The 21423-nt window shown below is 32.1% G+C and overlaps 2 protein-coding genes across 2 annotated transcripts; both read left to right on the top strand.

The window, feature by feature from the left end:
- The first annotated feature begins 8746 nt into the window (after positions 1-8746).
- LOC145306286 (uncharacterized) lies at positions 8747-10965 on the top strand. The gene is made up of 4 exons (XM_080148369.1): positions 8747-8806; positions 9567-9631; positions 9957-10020; positions 10826-10965. Exons 1-4 carry the CDS (start codon positions 8758-8760, stop codon positions 10948-10950), a joined length of 303 nt encoding a protein of 100 aa, XP_080004495.1. The 5' UTR covers positions 8747-8757; the 3' UTR covers positions 10951-10965.
- Positions 10966-12723: 1758 nt separating this feature from the next.
- Positions 12724-18926, top strand: LOC145305866 (uncharacterized). Its single transcript, XM_080147700.1, has 8 exons — positions 12724-12819; positions 14233-14262; positions 14629-14681; positions 16114-16219; positions 17158-17252; positions 17685-17729; positions 18143-18186; positions 18560-18926. The coding sequence occupies exons 1-8, from the start codon at positions 12729-12731 to the stop codon at positions 18582-18584; spliced, it is 489 nt and encodes a 162-aa protein (XP_080003826.1). The 5' UTR covers positions 12724-12728; the 3' UTR covers positions 18585-18926.
- The last annotated feature ends 2497 nt before the right edge of the window (positions 18927-21423 follow it).

The following is a 21423-nucleotide window of genomic DNA, read 5'->3' as shown; positions in this document are numbered from 1 at the left end:
TTTGTTTTTACATAAAACAAATAATAGCATAGAAAATCAAATTTCACAACAGCGTTATGAACAGAAGGTCAGACATAGAGAATTGTAAATTAGCTTCGCTACTAAAAACAACATTCATTTGTGGCATATTCAGCAACAATAACTACATCACTACCAATTTAGCAGTATACATTAACGTTCCTTGATATAAATTAGGATTCTCCATTGGATTATTAATTGCAGATGGTTTGCCATGGTTTATTATTTCGCCTAAGAATCATAGAAAAGAAAAATCATTTTCTCCTAGCTGTCTAATATAGCAATATACCTCATCCCCAGTTTATGACTTTACCCCAAGAAAGTATTCACCAATATCTGAGGACTATTTAGCAACCTAAATTAACGACAAAAATCCCAGGGAGGGAGGGAGGGGACAATGGGTCGATTATTCAGTATTTTATGGTTTCAAACCTTGGATACCAGCTTAAAGTGTTCATGAATGATTTAGTCTGAATTTGGGTACTAGCGCACAGTTGCCGCGGAATTTGTTATGAATGAAACAATTAACTCAAATTCTAGCAGAGAAAAAATTTATATTGTATAAAATTATTTCGGCTGGTTCTAACAAATATTTTTTCCCAAGAATATGTCATTTCATATCTAGAAACTCTACTGTGATATTTGTGTAATAAACAATCAAAAACCCTCTTGAATTTTGGTGGTAGGTAATAATATCTAAGAGAGGGGATACAGATGTTCCAAGGGCAATTTTTCAAGTGATAAATTACAGAATGTCTACATCTTTGTGATTTACTGGTAACCTTTTTTTATAATTAGATGCTTTTCTTCTTAGAACTCTTTCTCATTTTGAGTTATCTAATTTATATAACCCTATACACTTTAAAATTTTCTTCACGTTTTCTGGATAAATATGGTTTTCGTGGCTTTTCAGCAAAAACTCTCAAATTAAATTAATTGCCCATTGTCCCCTCCCTTCCTCCCTGCAAAAATCCCCTGTCATTCTAGGTTTTCTATATCCATTCCTAGAAATAACAAATAACAAAAAAAACATACATATAGATAAGTTTAATTCGCTTAAAGTAAGTTACCATTAGATTCCTCAAACAAAGGGCCACAAAATGATGGTGTTGCTATAAGTGATAGAACTAAAATGAAAATCATGATAAGATATCAATGATAAAACTGAGAAATTTTCTAATGTGCTAAAATAAATATCAGTTTTACTTAAACATAAAACAAATGTTTTTTTAACCTGGAAGATGAAATTTATCACATTATTTGATTGTTTTATTGACTTTTTTAGAATGAATTTTATACGAAGACAAATGATTTAATTCATTGAACTTTTTTATTATGTTAAGTGTTTACGAAGGATCTCGCAACCCTATGACCTTTTTTTTTTGGGGGGGGGGGAAGAGTTTACTTTATCCTTCCAAGATAAATCACTGATGAAAAAAAATAACCTTCCCCAGCAAAAAGAATAATTTTCTTTTTTTTTAGAAACTTTAATTCAAATTTGAGGATCAATTTCTCCCCCACCCTTCCTTCAAGTTCTTCTAGAGGCCTCTAGGGGCGGAGTCGCTATTAGTTTAATAACATATCAAGGCTGTTAAATTGACATTTAATCTAATTTAATTGAAATCGATAATTATACAACTTACAAATGTTTGACAATTTGATAATGAATGTTCAATTATAATATCATTAGTCCTTGAATTATTGTGTGACTCTTTACAGGGAGGAAGGGGACATTGAGCTGTTTAGCTGTTTATTACACTAGTCCTCAAAGTTTTATATTAACGTTTTCTTATTTGTTGGATTAACAACTTTGGGGACTAGATTTGAATTTTGATTCATTAATGCATTATGTTAAGTGTCCAAACGTTTTCATTACTAATTTTAATCTGCAGAAGAGGTAAATTTGTGTATCATCATTGGGAACGTACATCAATTTATCGACAATTATCTGACCACCACTCTATAAATTCTAATTTTCTGTTCATTATAAAAGTCAAAATAAAACGTAATTTCAAAGACTGCCAGGTAAGATATAATGTCTAAAGCTTAAGATCTCGTTATCTGCCGAACCGATTGGGCTCTACTCTACTAGACCTGTGGTGGTTCCAGCAATTTTAACAGTTATTGTTCAATAATAATCAAAAGTTACTTTATTCATAAAGAAAGAAATCATATATATAATTTTTCAACAGAAAAAAATGCACTTTTTCCATTTTACCCTGAATTATATGTTTACTTATAATTGAGAAATTACGACTTGTAATCTGGATGTTATAAGATATGCAGATATGCAACGCATAAATAATTACACCTGATCATTCTAGGAATCAAAATTTTACAAAAATATAGAATTGATTATAGCTGAAAAATTAGGTATGAAAATTTGATGTAATGGTTTTAACATCGTGGTTAAAATTTAAAGATTATACAAAGAATATTTAAATCTAAAGATGCCAAAATTTACAGTCATATTTAATAGCTATCTATTCTGCAGGGCTCGAAAGCTGTAGTCGTACAATTTGTTTTCTGTAAATATGAAGAGAAGCTTCGTTTTTTTTTTAAAGCAAAGCTTTTCTATAATTAGGGTCGGTCCGTCCGTCCGTTACAGTTAGCTATTTTCGTTAAATTAAAGAGGTTAGGGTTATTCTATCGATTTCAAACTTTGCATGCTGATTCCTATAATAGTTAGGTACGACTTAGAAAGCGTAGCAACTCTATAATCGATACCAGAAAGTCCGTACGTCTATTTATTTAAAACAAGCTGATTTTTTACTTTTTTGACAACCTATTCATCTGATTCCTATGACAACAAGCTATATATAGTGTTATAAGCGAAGCATCTCTATATTAAAGTCCTAAAAACGTCAATTTGTCCTTAAACAGTAACATGTATTAATATTTTCAGTTTTGTAACAAATTTACTCACAATTTTACATAGACATACTGATATTCAGTTTGTTCAGTTCTGACACTCTACAAGTGTTAATGTTCGTTTGTCCTTCAATTTCAAAGCATCGCTTTTATGGATGTTGTCATACTAGTTGTAATTATAATCAGATCAGAATCAATTATAAGTAACCTCAACAATTAATATTACTAAATTACATTTTAAACATATTTAAATTAAATTAACAATCCATATGTTTGTTATGAAAGCAAATGTGTTATTCTTAGGTAAATTTAACATATTCCATTAGTCTTACAAATGACTTCTGGAATGATATTAACTTTACTTTCTCTCATGATAACTGGTAAATTTTAGATAACTTTAATAGTTATTTCTCGCATCGTATTATAAACGGCTTTCCGCGGATATAGAATGTACAATTATAAGATTAAAACTAGTTTTTTTTAGCCCCGAGGTGCCGGAGGCACCGGCTAAAAAAACTCGTTTTAATCTTATGATTGTACATTACTATATTCGTAGAAAACTGGATATAATACGATGCTAGACATAGTTTTTTCGTATGGATGAGAACCGGTTCCTATCCACCGGATTCGAATGAATACGAGAAAAGTTAATATCCTATTTTTTAAAAAGACGTGTCCTAACTTTTGTGATTTTGTTTTAACCCATAGGTGACGAGCTCCCTAAGTTCAAATTTTTTATTCATCAGGGTTCAACAAAATAGATTTTTTCAATAATTACTCAACTTAAGTTAGGTGTCAAATTAAAGATCTTACTAATTTTGTTCATAATGTCAATTTTCTTCTTTTTTTTGTTATGTTTTAGTACTTTAAAACCAACTTATTTTTTAAACTTCGGAAATAAGAAGTCTACAAAAAAAATCGATTCAAATCTAAATTCAATGGATCATTTTACATCTAGTACTTACTAAAAACACTGACTAGCTATTTTGTAAAGAACTCTTCCTCTTTTGTTTTACATCCAATGTGCTAGTTTAGCCTGTTTTCAGGCAAATACATATTCCACACTTATACTAATGAAGTCATGAATCTGACAGAGCAACGGTAGGAAATTTTTAACATATCTTTGTATATCACACAGTTTGGTTCATATTTAAGACCCATTTTTCTGCCTATTTTTCTGCCACATTACCAATTAAAATCTTATTTCGTAGGTGCATTTGCTAGAAACACAATAGAGCTAATTGACAAACGAGGAGTTGGAACAAAATGCTGTGCTGGAAGATATGTCCTGTCCTGCTCAGAGGCTACTGTTGATTTGGATTCAATTGGAAATGAGCGCATAACCTTGCCAGGAAATATCAGCCTTCAACTGCAAGGCCATGTGGCAGAGAATCCTAATGGTTACTGCTACTCTGGAATAAATGGGGAAGCATTACTTACAATGAATCCAGCACAAACTAACAGTGTTTATGGGCATTTTGCTGCTACTGATGGAAGATCATTTATATTGGAGTATTGTGGAGGCAACTCATACGTTGTAAAAGAGTTGGATACTGCTTCCATGGCTGAAGAAGGTGAACCATCGTTTGACAATAATGATGCTGTAACATTACAATCTGTTGATACTTTGATAGCAGAAGTTGATAATTCTACTATTGTGGAATATTCTGTTAAATTTTATTATACTGAAGAATTAGAAGCTGATACTGCTGATCTTGATGGATTTCTTCAGCTAGTCATTGATGAAACTAATCAGGGATATGTAAACAGTGGAATACCTCTAAGAATTAAGGCGCATTGCCCACAAAAAGTAGCAATTGCTGAATCTGGAAATGCTGGTCAGCTTCTTAATGCATTAACTGACCTAAATAATGGCAATTACCCTGTAACACGAGATGGAGCCGATGTTGCTGCCCTGATTGTGCTCAACCTTAATTACTGTGGTGTAGCATGGTTCAATACAATTAATAGTGGAGCAACATTTTCTGTCACAGCTAAGAGTTGTGCAACTGGCTACTACAGCTTTGGTCATGAAATTGGACACAACATTGGTGCCCATCATAATCCTGATGTTGCCACAAACAATGCATTTCCTTATGGTACGGGACATCTTATTGAACAAGGAACTGCCTCAACGGGATTGCGAACTATTATGGCTTACAACAAAGCCGGTTACAGCACACGCGTCAACTACTGGTCCAACCCAGCAGTCAATCATCCATTGACAGGAACACCCACCGGTGTGGCTGAAGTATCCAACAATGCTGCTGTGCTCACTCAGCAAAGATTTAATCTTGCAATGGTAGGAGATGAGTCAACTGGCAGCTGTGTAAATTCAGTAACAACTACTGGACCTGTATCCACTACAAATGGTCCAGCTACAACTGCTCTAATTACAAATGGACCAACTACACTTGCACCTACCTCACCACGTACAACTACAACTCCACCCACCACTACAGTAAAGTCAAAGCGGCCTGGGAAAATATCCTGCAACAATGACAGAACAGTGTTGAAAAGATTCAAAAGAATGCGGGTTCCTGATGCTGAAAGCTGTCAAGAAGAATGTCAAAAGAGGTATGAAAATGACTGTACAGCATTCAATTTTAGGAGGAGACGCTGTGACTTATTGACAATTACCTATTCAAAATCCAAGGGGAGCTGCACTGGAAAGCCATTTGATCTAGAATAAATGTTAAATAATGCTTTTATGTGTGATTGTGTGATTTTTTAAACATTTTGTTTGTGATCATCTTTTTATTAGCATATGTCATTAGAAAAACTATTTAATAAATCTGAAGTGTACATATTTTATTGTTAAAAACTAAAATTAAAAAGATATGGGAGAATTTCTCTATAATATTATCTACCTAATAATATTTCAAAGCTTAGGTTGAAAGGAAAGCTTTCTTAAACAGAAAATAAATCTAAATTGCTGTTTGTAATATTTTAACGAACATTCTTTGCTTAGTTATTAACAGCCTATTTATAATCTATATACTGTAATTGTGAGATTTGTTTTGGAAGGCAAAATCCCTTTCTTTATCTTCTTATTGATAGGCAATTATCTAAAGAATTAATGTATTAAATAGATGTGCTGAATTTTAATTTCCAAATGTGTACGCAGTTTCCGCGGTGTTTCCTCATCCTATTTCAATATTTACTACTAGCTAAAAAAGCTTCAAACTTTCACAATTTTGAACGTATAAATGAATGATACATTCAAAATTTTCATTGTTTTTTCGAAGTTGTGCTTTTTTAGCTAGTATCAAATATTGAAATAGGATGAGGAAACACTGCGGAAACTGCGTAAACATTTGGAAATTAAAATTCAGCACATCATTAAATATATTGACATATATATCTAGTAGGGTCAAGCGGGGCATTAACCGGTAAGGGGCATTACCGGTAATTTTTTACCCACCTTCAGAAAATGACATTTTTCTCCATGTTCTAATCGACTGACAGAAAAAAACACAAAACCAAATTTGTTCCTTATTAAATTGCCTACAAAAAAGTATAAAATGAAATTTTTGTGAGATGAATTTTAAGGGTACTTTTTGGGTCTCAAAGTCGGACGAAATTTTTTTTTTTTCAAAAATTTTTTCACATAGGTGTATAAAGATCGACCTACACAAAAATTGGTAAGACCTAGAACTGATCCGTAAAAACCTTTTGAACTAAGAATTGCCCACTCTTTCTAAATCCGTTGAGAGCTTAAATGTAGAGTTAATATTTTTTTCAAAAATGACCAAAGTTCGCGCGGGGTATTTTTCGGTAACGTCGAAAAAAAAATTAAAATTCGATTTTTAAGATCAATTTTCAGGTTTTCTTTGGTAAAATCTAAAATTCAATATGGGCTTTTTAAGAATTAGGCCAAAAAGTGAATAGAGCAGGTTTTTTTATATAAAAAAAATTAAATTTTATTTTTTAAGAAAATTTTTGTGAAAAAAAATCGAAATTTCTCGTCTTTTAAAAAAAATTATTTTTGACATAGAAGGAATAGTCCGATCTTTATGAAAATTTTTGTGAATAATCCCTATAACCTATACTAATTATGATTATTTATGTTTGACTGGCCGTTTGGCCGTTTTTCATCGATTTTTTTTAGGTTGAAAAGACGTTACCCACAATGCCCCACCGTGGGGCATTTATCGGTAATTTCTTTGAGTCCAATTATGACAAACTTCTAAAAGTCCTAGGATAACGTCCTATTAGGACCTGATAGTCCTTTCCGTAAGCTTTCTAATGGTCTTGGTCCCATTTTAAAATATTAATATTTACCCCATTTTTTTTTCAAAAAACCGAAAAAATTACCGGTAATGCCCCGCCTCACCCTATACAAAAGAGTAAGGTAAGCTTACAGTTTCTTGTTTCTTCAGAAAATCACATAAAATAGATTCGCCAAAATTTAAAGCCAAATTATTAACTATTTAACACAAATAAAAGTATTTTTAAAAGCCATTTTATAAGTCTACTTTGGAAGCTTTGACGCAAAAGATATTGTTTTTTATCTTGCTGTTGAGAAAGGGGTGGGTGGTATTTTTGGGAACGGGAGAGATTGAAGTGGTCCACCCTTATAGGAGATCTTAAAGAAAATCTGCAGGCCAATTTCCGGGTACATTTTAGCACTTCGCTTGAAAATAAACACAAATTGTGATGAAAGGACGCAAGGACAAACCCCAAAGTAGCTGCGCTGATAAAATAAAATTATTAGAAATGTGAGAGTGACATTTACTATGTGACAGTTACTATCTGGGTTAACTTCCTATGCGAGATAGATTCATGAATATTAATAGCATTGCTTATCTATAATTAGGGTATGTCAGTACGTCAAATATAAGTATAGAGGGGAATAAAGTCAGTATGGTAAGTTAAAATGGTGATAAGTAGACTATGAAAGCAAACGATATGAGAAATAATATGGAATGAAAATGTGGTTAATTATTATTGATCAACAAGAAATGAGATCGTATGTGGGGGGGGGGGGGAGGGACGAAAACGCCAAACTCACTCACCCTAGGGGTTTTTCTTTCTCATTTAGGTCAAAGAAATGAGCAAAAAAATATATGACTTTTTATGACTTTTACAAAGCAATAATTTTTATAGTAAATATACTAGAAAAGAATTAAATAAAATTTACAATCTGCAAGTCATTATAAATCTATTGAAAATTAGGTCATTTAACATTTGTATCTTTTTTTCTTTTTAAACAATGAAATTTGAATTTTAGTTAAAACAATGAGTGCAAAGTATGATAAGCAATATATCTTAATTTTGTAAATAGCAAAATTACTTTTTAAGCCACCCTTTTCTGTCTGACTGCAATGCTCATGGTTGACTTTATGTTCTTGCTCTATATATTGCAAGCGGCAATGCCTCTAGGAGCTTGAAGGTGGGGAAGGGGAAGTCATCAATTTCAATTTAAGTTTTAGAAAGGAAAAGGAAAAAAAAATGGTGAGGGCTGATTTTTTTTCTAGTAGTGATTTCCCATAGGAGGGTGGAGATACCCTCCCACAATATAGTTATAAACCTTCCCTGGACATTAAAGATGCTTCACAGTGAAGGAAAATCAGATCGATTCAGCGGTTAGTAATGTCCTTCGTTACAGATAAAAAAGCTTACTTCTTTATATAATAGGATTAGATTATTTCTTAATTTTATTCGGAGTCTATTACATTTATAATCAGTTGCTCTATAAGTATCTTTGTCTGTAATGTTAGGTGTTCCCAATTTTTTCTTTACTTCCCCTTTCCTACCTCTGGATATAATTATCCAAGTTAAATTTATAATAAATCAATTAAAAACCACCTAAAAATCATAAATTTCAATGCAAAACTGTTTCAATTTCAGAAAAAAATCCATAAAATGAAAATCTATTTAGTTTTTATTGTACTAGTAAGCTCGTGTTATTCAGGTTTGATAGAATTTAAATTGATTTTTTTTAAACATATTTTTTTATTATAATTAACAAGAATGAAAAATACATAGTTATTACATCTTAAAAATCAACAAATAACTTTAAAACATTGTGAGTTAAAAAGATCGGCTATATTGTCATTCAAACCATGATTTTTATCTATGAGATAAATCTCTAAGCTGTGATAGAACAGGGAGGGATTGGACTATAAATTATGTTGGTACCTCTCAACACTCTCTCTCATTCTTTGACTCAAAACTTTGGGGACTTTAATTTAAAATTGAATTTTTTTTTTAAAATAGCAGTGACAAAAGTTTCAACCAATAATTATAATCTACAGATGGGGTAATTTTGTTTATCTTAATTTGGATACACCTGGTTTAATATACCGTTCAATATCTCATGCCTTATATACTAGGTCCTAACTATTGAGAGAAAATTTTTAAAAATCTGTCAATTAATTGTAGATCACTTGTATGATTATGGAAAAGCCATTGTTGAATACTCCATTACACTCAATTCTAGATCACTTGTATGATTATGGAAAAGCCATTGTTGAATACTCCATTACTCTCCATTCTAGATCACTTGTATGATTATGGAAAAGCCATTGTTGAATACTCCATTACTCTCCATTCTAGATCACTTGTATGATTATGGAAAAGCCATTGTTAAATACTCCATTACACTCAATTCTAGATCACTTGTATGATTATGGAAAAGCCATTGTTGAATACTCCATTACTCTTAATTCTAGATCACTTGTATGATTATGGAAAAGCCATTGTTGAATACTCCATTACACTCAATTGTCCCAGAAATGTAAGTAATTTTAGAACAGTAATTTTGAAGTAGCAGGATGACTGAGTCTGTCCGTGTGTATGGTTGTGCCATCTCTCTAACCACCACTGGACCGATTTGGTTATCTAACTCAAGAAATTTATTCTATTTTGTTGTCTTTTTGAGGTAGTCTATAAGAAGAGCAGTAAAAAGTTAGGTTAGGATAAGTTTCCACTCTGATATTTCACTCCTGCGTTTGTCCTGGGACTATTTTGAGAAGATTTTTTGTTGTATTTCCTAGTTCTGGGATTGTATGGTCAAGTAAACCCTCATTCAAACTAATCAAATTAATTGCAACACTATTTAGGGAGAATGTAATATGTGGACTCCCAGATTTAATGCAGCAAGGGATAAACTTGTTCATATCCTAGGTATCTATTTAACAATTATTAGTAGCTAAGCTATTCTATAATTTGAAATGTCCGTCTGTCCGTATGTATGTATCTCTGATTTTCTCGGCTCTTATAAAAGATAGAAGGCTGAAACTTCCTTTCAAAATTCCCATCAATAGGGAGCATAATAGAGTGTGAAATATCCACAGCGGTCGGACTGCTTTTAAGCAACTTTTTAGCCGCTATTATTTTTCACAACTTTCAAAGACAAATCCCATATTTTTTTAAGGTTTTGTGATTTTATAATTTTGAATATTCTTTCTCTTTCTTTTCTTTGTTATTATTACAGATAATCTGCTCTATAACTCACGTTATAGCAAATTTTTTTTACCACACCCCAAAATTTTTACCCCGGGGGTAAAATTTGCTTGGGGGGGGGGGGGGGGGGGGGTAATTACCCCCCCTGAAATCTGTTGGCAGGGGTAAATTTAGTATACCCCCTCCCAAAATTTACCCCTGGGGTAAAATTTTTGGGGGGAGTAATTTAAATTTTATTAAATATATAGTATTAAAAATGCGCGCGAAGCGCGCAAAATTTTTTTTATTAGAGATTGTTTACCCCCCAAAAATTGTTTGGGGGGGGTAAATACCCCCTCCTAAATGGTTGGGGGTGCCGTTGGCACCCCCAGGGTAGGGGTAAATTTTAAATGGGGGGGGGGGGGTAATCGCCCCATTACCCCCCCCCCCCCCTTGGACGTCTATGGTTTCAATGCTCAATAGGTTCTTTGAGAGTAATTAAAATGAAATTAAAGTGACGTTCTAATATTATGAATTTTGTTTCTAGTTTACTTGAGAAAGTGTGGAAACGTGGCGCGACTACCTAACACTCAGCAGAACTACCAAAGATTAAAAAGAGAGGTTATTCCAGCTATTCTAAAAAAATATCCTGAGGCAAGTCACAGACATTAATAAAATTGAAAATTTAAATCAATAAAATAAGCAAAGCTTTTCTATTAGGGTCTATACTGTACGTTTGTACGTAATTGATAGCTTTTTCTAAAACAGAATTTGAAATTAAAGCAATTTTCAACTAATCTATAAACAAGTTTGTTTAGAATTGTAAATTAATATTCTGCCTCTCTATAAACGTTGATGTTTGTTAGTAATACAGTCTTATTTTAGAGCTTAACTTTTTTGGATCTTGTCATCTCTGTTTTTCATATGAAAATTAGGTTAAAATTCATGTTAATGCTATTTTAGGCAAATGCTGAATTAGTTTATGCCGGCCTGGTTAGAGCTAAAAATATAAGGTTTGTATGACATTTTCATTTTATCTACATATTTTATACAAAGTAGTACGATGTCTGTCTGTCCGTCTGTCTGAAGTTTATAATCTCAGTAACCACTGAACCGATTGGGCTCCACTCTTCAGGGAATATACTTCCTGGTCCTGGGATGGGTTCAAGCTATATTCTTGGGGGTTGGACACCCCCAACCCCCCCAAAAAATGAAAAAATACCCAACCAAAAATTTTTTTTCTTCTTTTTAAAATGGAAATAAAAAAGGGGAGTTTTTTTTTACTTTTTCTTATCAAATCTAAATAACACCTCTTTGGGCAAAGCCCCTAGAGGCTAGGGGCGAAGCCACTAGTATATAATAAAGAAACAATATATCTGTCTGTCTGTCTGTAATGGAGGATCATGCTAACCACTGAATCAAAAAGGTTCTCCTTTACAGGGTAGATTCTCATAGGTACTAGAAAGGTTTATAACTATTTTGGGGGAGGGTACCATCACCCTCCCATGAGAAATCGGTGCTAGAACAAAATTTGTCTGTACAAAAGGATCTTGCTAACCAAGGAACCAAAAGGGTTCTCCTTTACAGGGTAGATTCTCATAGGTCCTGGAAAGGTTTATAAATTTTTTGTTGAGGTTACCACCACCCCCCTCATAAAGGTCTTCTATAAACAAAATGAACCATTCACCTATTTACTTAATAGGCACAAACTAAAACAATAACATCCATAAGTAGCTCATCACAAAATAATCATGTATGGACAATGGAGTTAGAGAGCAGATGCTCAGTGGTCATTAGAAAATAAAAATGTAAAAATCACGATGCCCTATTTTAATAAATTATGTATGCATACAGCTTTTTGTAGAATGACTGACAGAAAGAAAGAAAGACTCGTAAAGAATAGCTTTGCTCCTAAAATTTATTTTTTCTTTTAGAAAAACGAAGGTTATAAATGGAAAATGAAGGTTCTGATTGCTGATATGGAAAAGAGAGAGCTAAATTACTAATAACAAACTCTATTTATTTGATAAGACTTTATATATCATTGTTTATTAGTAACATATCTGCTCTATAATTTACTTTGTATGTCAGTCCAACTACTGGGAAATGTGATTTTTTCAGATGCATATCTTAAAGATTGATTAATGATTTATTTGTAAAGATTTGCATTCCCAGAGAGCATCTATTATGTCAGTCTGTCGGTCAGGCAACAAAAGAATTATAAATATTTTTAACAAAGATTTTGTAATTCTGTATCATTCTTCTGTTTCTTTTTCTTTCTTCCTCCTTTTTTGTGACCACTGAATAGTTGCTTTGTCTTTTTTTTTGTCATTGATTTTTCTAAGCTTAGCTATGTACTTATGGATGTTGTAATCGTTGTTTATTTATTCAAATAATTTATCAATGAAAATTAATTGCTTTAATCGGTGTTTTTGTTTCAGAGAACAAAAATGAAATACATATATGTAATTTGGTTATTAGTTTGCTTAAGCTTTTGCAGTGGCTTTGCTAACTATCCTCCCAGTAGGGAAAGGCCTGAAAGTAAGTATTTATTGTAGCGAAGCTATTATATAATTATGATATAATCTATAATAAGTCTAATCTTTATATTTTGTGCCATAGAATTATGAAATTCAGCAATACTTTTGAAATCCTAAGAGTTAACTGCAATTTCCCTTAAAATTTCTTGTCGGGCAAATAAAACCTTATTTTTAACTAAATTGAAAATAAGTTAATTTAGTTTTTCACTGGTTTGTACATAAGTTATTATCCATCTATTTAAAAAATATGGGTTTGGATGTTTCACTGCTCAATATGTACTTTGAGAGAAAGCACTCAATGATCACTTTTGAGCCAGGCAATAATCAAATATATATACAGTGTGGTTTTTTTTATGAGAACTTTTTTGAAATTAATTTTGCCCCACCTATAGTTATCAGAATGTAATGATTAATGGCTTATTTTCTTCGTTTTTTAAGGCAATTAATAGAACAACAAAAAAATATTTCAGTTTTTATTTAAAAAGTACAGTAAAATCTAAAATTCAAAACTTAGGTGTCAACATCTGAAAATGGTTTTAGCGCATTTTTCTTATGCCTAAATCTTCTAAGAAAAAAATTAGAATTTCTGTAGTCGACTTTGGGGGGACAGTACTCCCTCCCTAGTTGAGATGACCTTTAAACTTTGATATGTTCTAGTACATGTCCCTAATAGTATCTGTATACATTTTTAGCTCTATATCTCAAGTTTGAAGTGTTTTGCAGCCATTCTTGCAAAAGGTTGAATATTTGAGCATAAGAAAAAAGCGCTGAGACCATTTTTAGATGTTGACACCTAAGTTTTGAATTTTAGATTTTACTGTACTTTTTAAATAAAAACTGAAATATTTTTTTGTTGTTCTATTAATTGCCTTAAAAAACGAAGAAAATAAGCCATTAATCATTAAATTCTTATAACTATAAGTGGGGTAAAATTGCTTTCAAAAAAGTTCTCATAAAAAAACACACTGTATATACTGTCTGTACGTTTTTTATATGTTCGATCATAACATTACAAGTATTTGGCCATAACTCTGTCAAAAATGCTTTCAAAACAAACCTTTTTGGCCTAAGATACTAAAACAGTTTATTTAGAAGCCCAAGTAATCAGTTTTGAAAAATCTTCCTATTTCATGGAAAACAAACGGATATACTAAAAAATATGCAAATTTATGTTTAAGTTTTTATATGTACGGAAACCATAAGATCAACAGCAAAATCTTCTTTTAAAACTTTTCTCTCATTTTTTAAGAAAGAAAATTTTCAAAACTGATTCCTTGGGCTTAAAAATAAAAAGTTTCAGTATCTTGGGTCAAAAAAGGTCTGTTTTGAAAGCATTTTTGAAAGAGTTATGGCCAAATACTTGTAATGTTATAATCGAACATATAAAAAACTTACAGACTGTATTATTGTTTAGATTCTGGTGTCAATATGGTGCAAATAAAAGGTAGGATTAATAATTTTTCTAATTAGGGTTCGAGCCATTGGCGTGTGGTAGGGGGGTGTTAACACTTATGTGGAACGCCTTTCCTAACCTTTTTCGCCCCCTAAAGGTATCACATCACATTTCTGGAGAATCGCTAAAGGTGTAGCCTTAAACCAAAAACGACTCAAAATACTTTACCTTCCTACTTTACTTGTTGCTAAAGATGCATGACTGACAAGAGGTTTTAGTAGACAAAAAAAAAATCAGTAAAACGTCACACTTAACAAGGCTTAATTGTAATTTAATATCCACAATTTCTGATCAAATAAAGTTGATTATCCACGTTGATATTCAACTACACTTGAAATCTAACTGTTATTTTTTCAGCTTATGCAAAGGCAGTGATCGAGCGCTCCAAACTTCTACCATGCCCTAAAAATGTAAGTTTTACCATTACAGTGTCTCTCTTAATGGAAATTTAACTTTTATGTAGTTATTCCATCAACTTAAGTATGTAGGCTTAGCCCTAAAAAGGACCTAAAAACGAAGGTTGCTAAATAAAAGGATGAAGGTAGCAAAATTTAAGATTGGCTAACTTAAACGCGGAAATTCTTTATCAAACTGGGCTTTTATAGGAGTTGGGGAATCCGACCCCCCCCCCCCCCCACACCCCTTCCTCCGACCTATTAAGGTCCTGAAGGGGGCCCGACTGTTAAGTTTTAATGTTATTAGAATTTAGAATATCGTTAAGTCATGGCCCCTTTTAGTACGTAAGTTTGTCAACATAAATATTGTTTAAATTTCTATACAAGAAATGTGCAATTTAAGATAGAAGTCTGTTTTTTTTTTTGGAGATAAAAGATTTTGCATTTCTTCTCTATAACTTCCCGGGTATGTCGGTATATTGGTACTTTTCTGGAATGAAAACAAGGATGAAAACATCCATAAAGACGAAGGTCTGAAACGGCAGGACAAATGGACATTAACACTTGTAGAGTGTAAGATCTGAATAATCAGAATTTAAATGTATAAGAGTCGAAGCAAAATTGTAAGTAAATTTGTTGAAAAACTGCTTGATACAGGATAATGTTTATGGACATACTTACATTTTTAGGACTTGATTATAGAGTTGCTTCGCTTATCATTTTGTACTTTATTGTTCCAGGAATCAGTATACTAAAAATCAGATCAATTGAATAATTAGATCATATAAAAATTTGTTGTTAAAAAAGTAAAAAAATAAATATGTTTAATATGGACGTACGATTATAGAGTTGCTACGTTTTCTAAATCGTACCTAACTACTACAAGAACCAGCATGCAGTTTGAAATTGATAAGAAAATTCTAACATGCCTAAATTAACGAAAAAAGCTATCCGGACGGACTTACCCTATTATAAAAAACTTCGCTTTTAAAAATTATATAGGAAATGTTTGAAATATAAATTCATCTTACATCTGAGCATCTATTCCAAAAGTCATTATCTTCGTCAGTCTGTATATTATGCTTATGTCTAAATAGCTGTTCATCTTACTTTTATATTTACTAGCGGAAAGGCCCCTAAAGACCTCTAGGGCAACATAAACAGTTTTCTCATCAATCTATGTTAAGATCAGTTGTTTACCAAATAATAAATGCTAGGCGGTTTTATGATGATTTTCTTTGGGAGGGTGATGGTAACCTTCTCCAATATAGCCATAAACCTTCTCAGGACCTATGACAAGCAACACTGTAAAGGAGAACCATATCAGTTCAGCTTGCTAGCGAGATCCTACAGTAGAGAAAGATGCACATAGATTCTTTTACTTTATTATAAGGATAAGCTTTGGTACTTATGGTACTATGGAAATTATCATTCTTGTTTATTACAGAAATGTGGACCAAACAAGCAAAACTCTCGCTATGATTTCAACGAAAATGTCAACACCCTGGCCAATGAGCTGGCTGTATTAAAAACAATGGAACTATATGATATAGGAGTGTGCATTCATTTCCACACATTATAACAGCAAATTATTACAACAGCACAAAATACCACGTCACTTTTGTTTTATTTTCATTGTTCGACAGAAAACTAAAAGCTAATTTATTTGCTACTAGCGGCTACGCCTCTAGAGGCCTCTAGGAGCACTTGAGGAGGGAAGAGTCGAATTTGATAACCCAATTTCTTATTTTTTTTTTGGGGGGGGGGGGGGGGTTTCTAGGGGCGATTTCTATTGGGAGGGTGATGGTACCCTCCCCTAAAACAATTATAAACCTTCCCGGGACCTATGAGAAGCTACCCTGTTAGGGAGAGCCCGATCATTTCAGCGGTTAGCGAGATGCTTCGGTACAGACAAACAAACAAACAAACAGACAGACAAACATACATCTTGTTACTTTATCATAAGGATAGAAACAAGACAAAAACTTAACTTATTATAAAAAGCTTGTTTTAAGATCTTTATAATATATCAGTTTATATATCCAATAGAAAAAGTCTCTTATTGGCATTGTGGATCTTGGTAAAGTTTTCATGCAGGAAGGACGGAGACACTGGTCTGGTAATAAAACTAGTCCCCAAAGTTTTATAATAATGTTTTCTTCGTTGGCTTAACAACTTTGGGGACTTTTATTGAATTTTGGTTGCTTGAATCTTAAGTTTAGTTTTCAAATGTTTCATCCACTGGGTAATTTTTTGTATCATCATTGGGAAAGTACATCAATTTTTCAGCTATTGTCTTGTGCCTTTAGATCCCTGGATTTCACGACTTGTAAATATACTATTTATTTATTATTACTTTGACTTTATCGAGGCCTTAATTGGTCAGTTGATGGTTTCTCTTGGCTAACCTGACAATAAAACATTACTGAAGCGCTATTGTGTTATTTCCAACTATGAAATACTATGCGAAAGTGAATGTACACTGATGTAGTGAAAGGCGGTCATTATTTTGGAACAACAATATTCAATGATGATAATCATTTTGAAGCTCTTAAAAAAGTGTATAAACAAGTCTTGAGCAAAGAGGTAAGAAAAAAACCCATTACAATGAAGCTCTTTATAGTGCCTGTAAAAGAATATACGTCATTCAATACAAATGACCAATGATAGGCCAATACACAGACTCAATTACCAATATTAAGACAGTATACATCTTAATTGACTAATGGTAGGCAAGTATGACGTCATTTTTTATAGGCACTATAAAAAGCTTCCATTACAAAATTTAACTATAATGGTCAACCAACCCTTTGATTGCACAGCCTATGACTTACATCTCTAATTTTTGAATTGTATAGATTTGCACCTGTTTAAGGTCAAGGCGTCCAATTAGCATTAGTGTATATTATATAGAAGTATCGGTCTCAAGATTGCGAAACTTTAACTTAAAGATGAATAAAATAACTTAAAACGTTGTTATACTACGAAATATTATAGAAATTTTATGTTTTGTTTTAGCCCAAGGAGAAACAACAAATAAACTCTTTGGAAGTTATTGAACCGGTAAATATCAAGTCTTTCTTATTATATTTAATAGATTTAGATTTTGGATATTTTTCATTATTTCTTATGTATAAGTGTGTCACTAAAAGCCTTTGTTTTAAAATAAGAAGTTTAAAGTGAAGGGAGGGGGGGGGGCGTATTAAAGTGTTGAGCATACTGGATCTTTATTTACAAAAGTCAGCCATGCAAGTTATAAAAATGAGTTATTATCCATCTCTTTTTTAGGGGTTTTCTTGGAATTGGGGGTGTCCCACCTAAAAGAAAATTGCCTAAAAGCACCATAGGACCAGTAGGTATATTCCCTGAAGAGTAGAATTCAATCGGTTACCGAGATCTTAAGGGACGGATAGACATCATTCTACTTTGTATTATAGACAAACATTTTAAGGTATATAAATTTAAAAAAATTTCAGGCGAATGAAGATCTTATCATCGCAGCAATGAAAAGGGCCGAAAGGTATTTTTTAAAACAATAATTGCATCTTGCTCACAATGAAAATTTTGGAGAAAAAAAAACTTAGTTTTGCCCCTAATTTCAGGTTAGGTTAAGTAATGATGACAAGAAACCCGCTAGAATAGTACTCGCAGGATTATGGCTTCTATTGTTAGGGTTAAAATTATTTTTAAAAAGTAGGGGGGGGGGGGGGTAATAGGTTTTAGTGGTCAAGAAATAAGCGTGAGTAAAAGCACTACGACATCCATAAATGCGAATACATTCTTAATTTTTCCTTTAATTAAAGGAAAAATTTAAGTATTAAAGAAACACAAACGTAATCTATATTTAAAAATAGAATTTGTATCATATTTCATTAATCTTGATTTAATTTTAGAATTAGAAAATCCAGACAAAATTGATAACAAACACGAAAACGATGAATTTTTTATGGGATTTATTTTCCAGTATGGCTAAGAAACCGATCAATATCCGCTGGATTAGAACTGGTTCTCAACCACACTACAAAATCATGTATAACATCATGTTATAAATAATTTTCTACTAATATTCAGGCAAAACTGATTTTAATCTTATAATTTTCCATTTTAATATCCGCGGAAAGCTGTCTGTAATATGATGTGATAAATAACTAGTAAAAATTAGCAATTTGTTAATTGTAATTTAATATGGATTAAATTATAAGTTTAATTGAAATAAATGTTTTAATTAATATTTAATTTAAAAAAACGCATAAAACACATTATTAAAGTTTTAACATATTGCCAAATCGTCCTTGTAATCATGATCTTGTAAAAATCTTTAAAATGAATAGTTTTGAAAACCTTTAAAATAAAAGAAGTAGTTTGAGCTTGTATTGCGTAAAATCCGTGAGTTAGCTTCAGTCAAAAGCGATTATTAAGTCTAACTGTTATTAATATTGACAAAATGCATTGTATAATTATCGCATATTTAATAACAATTAGACTTAATAATTAGGAATAAGGTATAACCAACAAGCAAAATAAATCTAAAATAATATTTGGGGGGCAAATGGAGAGGTCGTCAATTTTACCATGTATTGCCCCCAACGACAAAAAACACGTACAGGTTTCGTGAATTTTTTCCGAATTAATTTCGTTATTGGTATAAGCTGCTTAACATAATCGCTTTCGACTGAAGCTAACACACGGATTTTACGCGATACAAGCACAAACTATTTCTCCCTTTATTTTGAAGGTTTTCAAAGACTAGTTAGATCATTAATGAACTTATTAACAAATTCATTGCTGCACTACTTCATCAATTATTTTCCTTGTTGTAAAAAAAATGAATTGAAATTAAATGCGGTAGAAAGAGAAAAATGGTGCTGGAAAAAAATGGATTGGTATCTGATTTATTTCCTGTAGAACAAAACTGGTCCTTTGCCATACTGAAATAACATGCATCGTATCAAATTAAAGACAATTTTCTGGCAAGTCCCTTTCGTGGCAACGCCTCTTAAGGGGCGTTTCTTCGAATTTTCACAGTAGATTTTCTCCTATTTCTAGCCCCTGCGGAGGGCCTAACATTGCGTGGCAATCACCTAACCCAGTATAACCTAATCTAAAATAACCTATCAAAAGCCAATTTGAAAATATGAAGAATCGCCCCTGGTAAGGAGTCTCCATATTTTCGAAAAGAAATACAAATCTTGGTACCAGTTTTAAAAAGTATAGAAATTCATCCTGTAACTTTTAAGAAATTTTTAAAAAACGGTTAGCCCTTTTTTGTCAATTGTTGTTTCGCCCCTAGCCTTTAGGGAGGGCGGAGTTAAGAAAAATATCATAAAACCAACCACTTCGGACCAGTAATTTAAGAGTTTATAAGCTTTAGACATAACATAATTTAACTGCAAAACAGACATTTTACCAATCTTTTTCCCCCTGAAATGTCTTGGTTGAGAGCATTGCAAAGGTTTATTCCCTGAAGACTTTCCTAATTTTGTTTGTTGAAGCCAGGTAGGGCTGGGTAGGTAATTTCAACAAATTACTCTTTGCAAACTTGAGAAGTGATACGTTACAGCTTATTTAAAAAAACAGCCCTGCCATTGCAGATCTATAATTTATTCTATGATAATTATTATCCTTTTGATACTTTTTTCGTTCTATTAGCAGTTTCGATTCTAGAGGAATTTAGATTCATTAGAGGGAAGGAATGAGGAATTCTAGAGGGTAATTTTTCATATGAGGGCGAAGGTTCCATCCTTCCCCCTCCCAAAAAAAAATCTTCCAAATGCTTATGTGAAAATCCACTGTAGGATAACCATATTCGTATATTTTAAAGTACATTGTATGTTAGAATAGCCCAATGTTTTTAAAACTTACATGATGATTCCTTTGACAATGTAATACAAATCTAAAACTTTAACAGGAAGTTCTTTTGAAAATGGTGATTTCTAGGGTACATGGCAGATTTACCACTAGCAAAAATACAGTGATATTACTGTCATAAACACAGTGATTTGCTGTCATAAACACAGTTTTACTGTCAAATTCACACCTGCGTTTTTAGGGGGTATGACAAAAATACAGTTATTGCACTGGCATATTCACAGTTTTGCTGTCAATTATACACCTACATATTGACAAAAATACATCTATTAAATTTATAATTTACTTATAAAACTAAACATGTTGGTGTTAAATCTGATACAAAGCCAAAATATGTGAAAAAGAATTAATTTTCCAAATTGGCAATTTTTAACAGTAAAATTTAAACTTATCTGTTATTATAGGGCTTTGATGATGATATTGAATTAATTTCAAGTAATCTAGAGAGTGCGTTTGAAAACTTTTCTTCTGTAATCAATGAAAACTTTGAAAAATTTTCCCTTTAAAAACTTTAAAACCCAACAAAAGAGTTGTCCCCCAAAATCCCTGGACGTCAGCAGCTTTACTAAACCAGGAATATTATTAAGACAAAAATTTAAGGATAAAACCGTTGATAGCAATAGAAAATTTGTCATTGCAAATAATATTTATAAATCTGCAGTTAGGAAACCCAAAAAAGAGTACTATTTTTCTAAATTCAATGAATTTTCGTCTAACATGAAAAAACTTGGTCTACAATTAATCAACTTATTAACAAGAATAAAAAAATGCATTCTACCCCAAATCTTTTTACTGATAATAACAGATCTTATGAAAACTTTCAAGATATTTGTGAAGGTTTTAACAATTTTTTTATTAATGTTGGTCCCAGTCTAGCAGATGAAATTCT

The sequence above is a fragment of the Acartia tonsa genome, chromosome 14, assembly GCF_053477335.1.
Source record: "Acartia tonsa isolate MP-2025a chromosome 14, ASM5347733v1, whole genome shotgun sequence".
NCBI lineage: Eukaryota > Metazoa > Arthropoda > Copepoda > Calanoida > Acartiidae > Acartia > Acartia tonsa.
Note: the sequence above shows the minus strand (reverse complement) of the source record. Positions and strands in the feature narration are given on the sequence as shown.

Excerpts from the sequence above, each read along its gene's own strand:
- LOC145306286 (XM_080148369.1), top strand. The coding sequence starts at position 8,758 with ATGAAAATCTATTTAGTTTTTATTGTACTAGTAAGCTCGTGTTATTCA. Across the intron at positions 8,807-9,566 it reads AGTAAGCTCGTGTTATTCAG|ATCACTTGTATGATTATGGA; the intron begins GTTTGATAGAAT and ends TCTTAATTCTAG. Across the intron at positions 10,021-10,825 it reads TAAACTTGTTCATATCCTAG|TTTACTTGAGAAAGTGTGGA; the intron begins GTATCTATTTAA and ends TTTTGTTTCTAG.
- LOC145305866 (XM_080147700.1), top strand. The coding sequence starts at position 12,729 with ATGAAATACATATATGTAATTTGGTTATTAGTTTGCTTAAGCTTTTGC. Across the intron at positions 14,263-14,628 it reads CAATATGGTGCAAATAAAAG|CTTATGCAAAGGCAGTGATC; the intron begins GTAGGATTAATA and ends TTATTTTTTCAG. Across the intron at positions 14,682-16,113 it reads TTCTACCATGCCCTAAAAAT|AAATGTGGACCAAACAAGCA; the intron begins GTAAGTTTTACC and ends TGTTTATTACAG.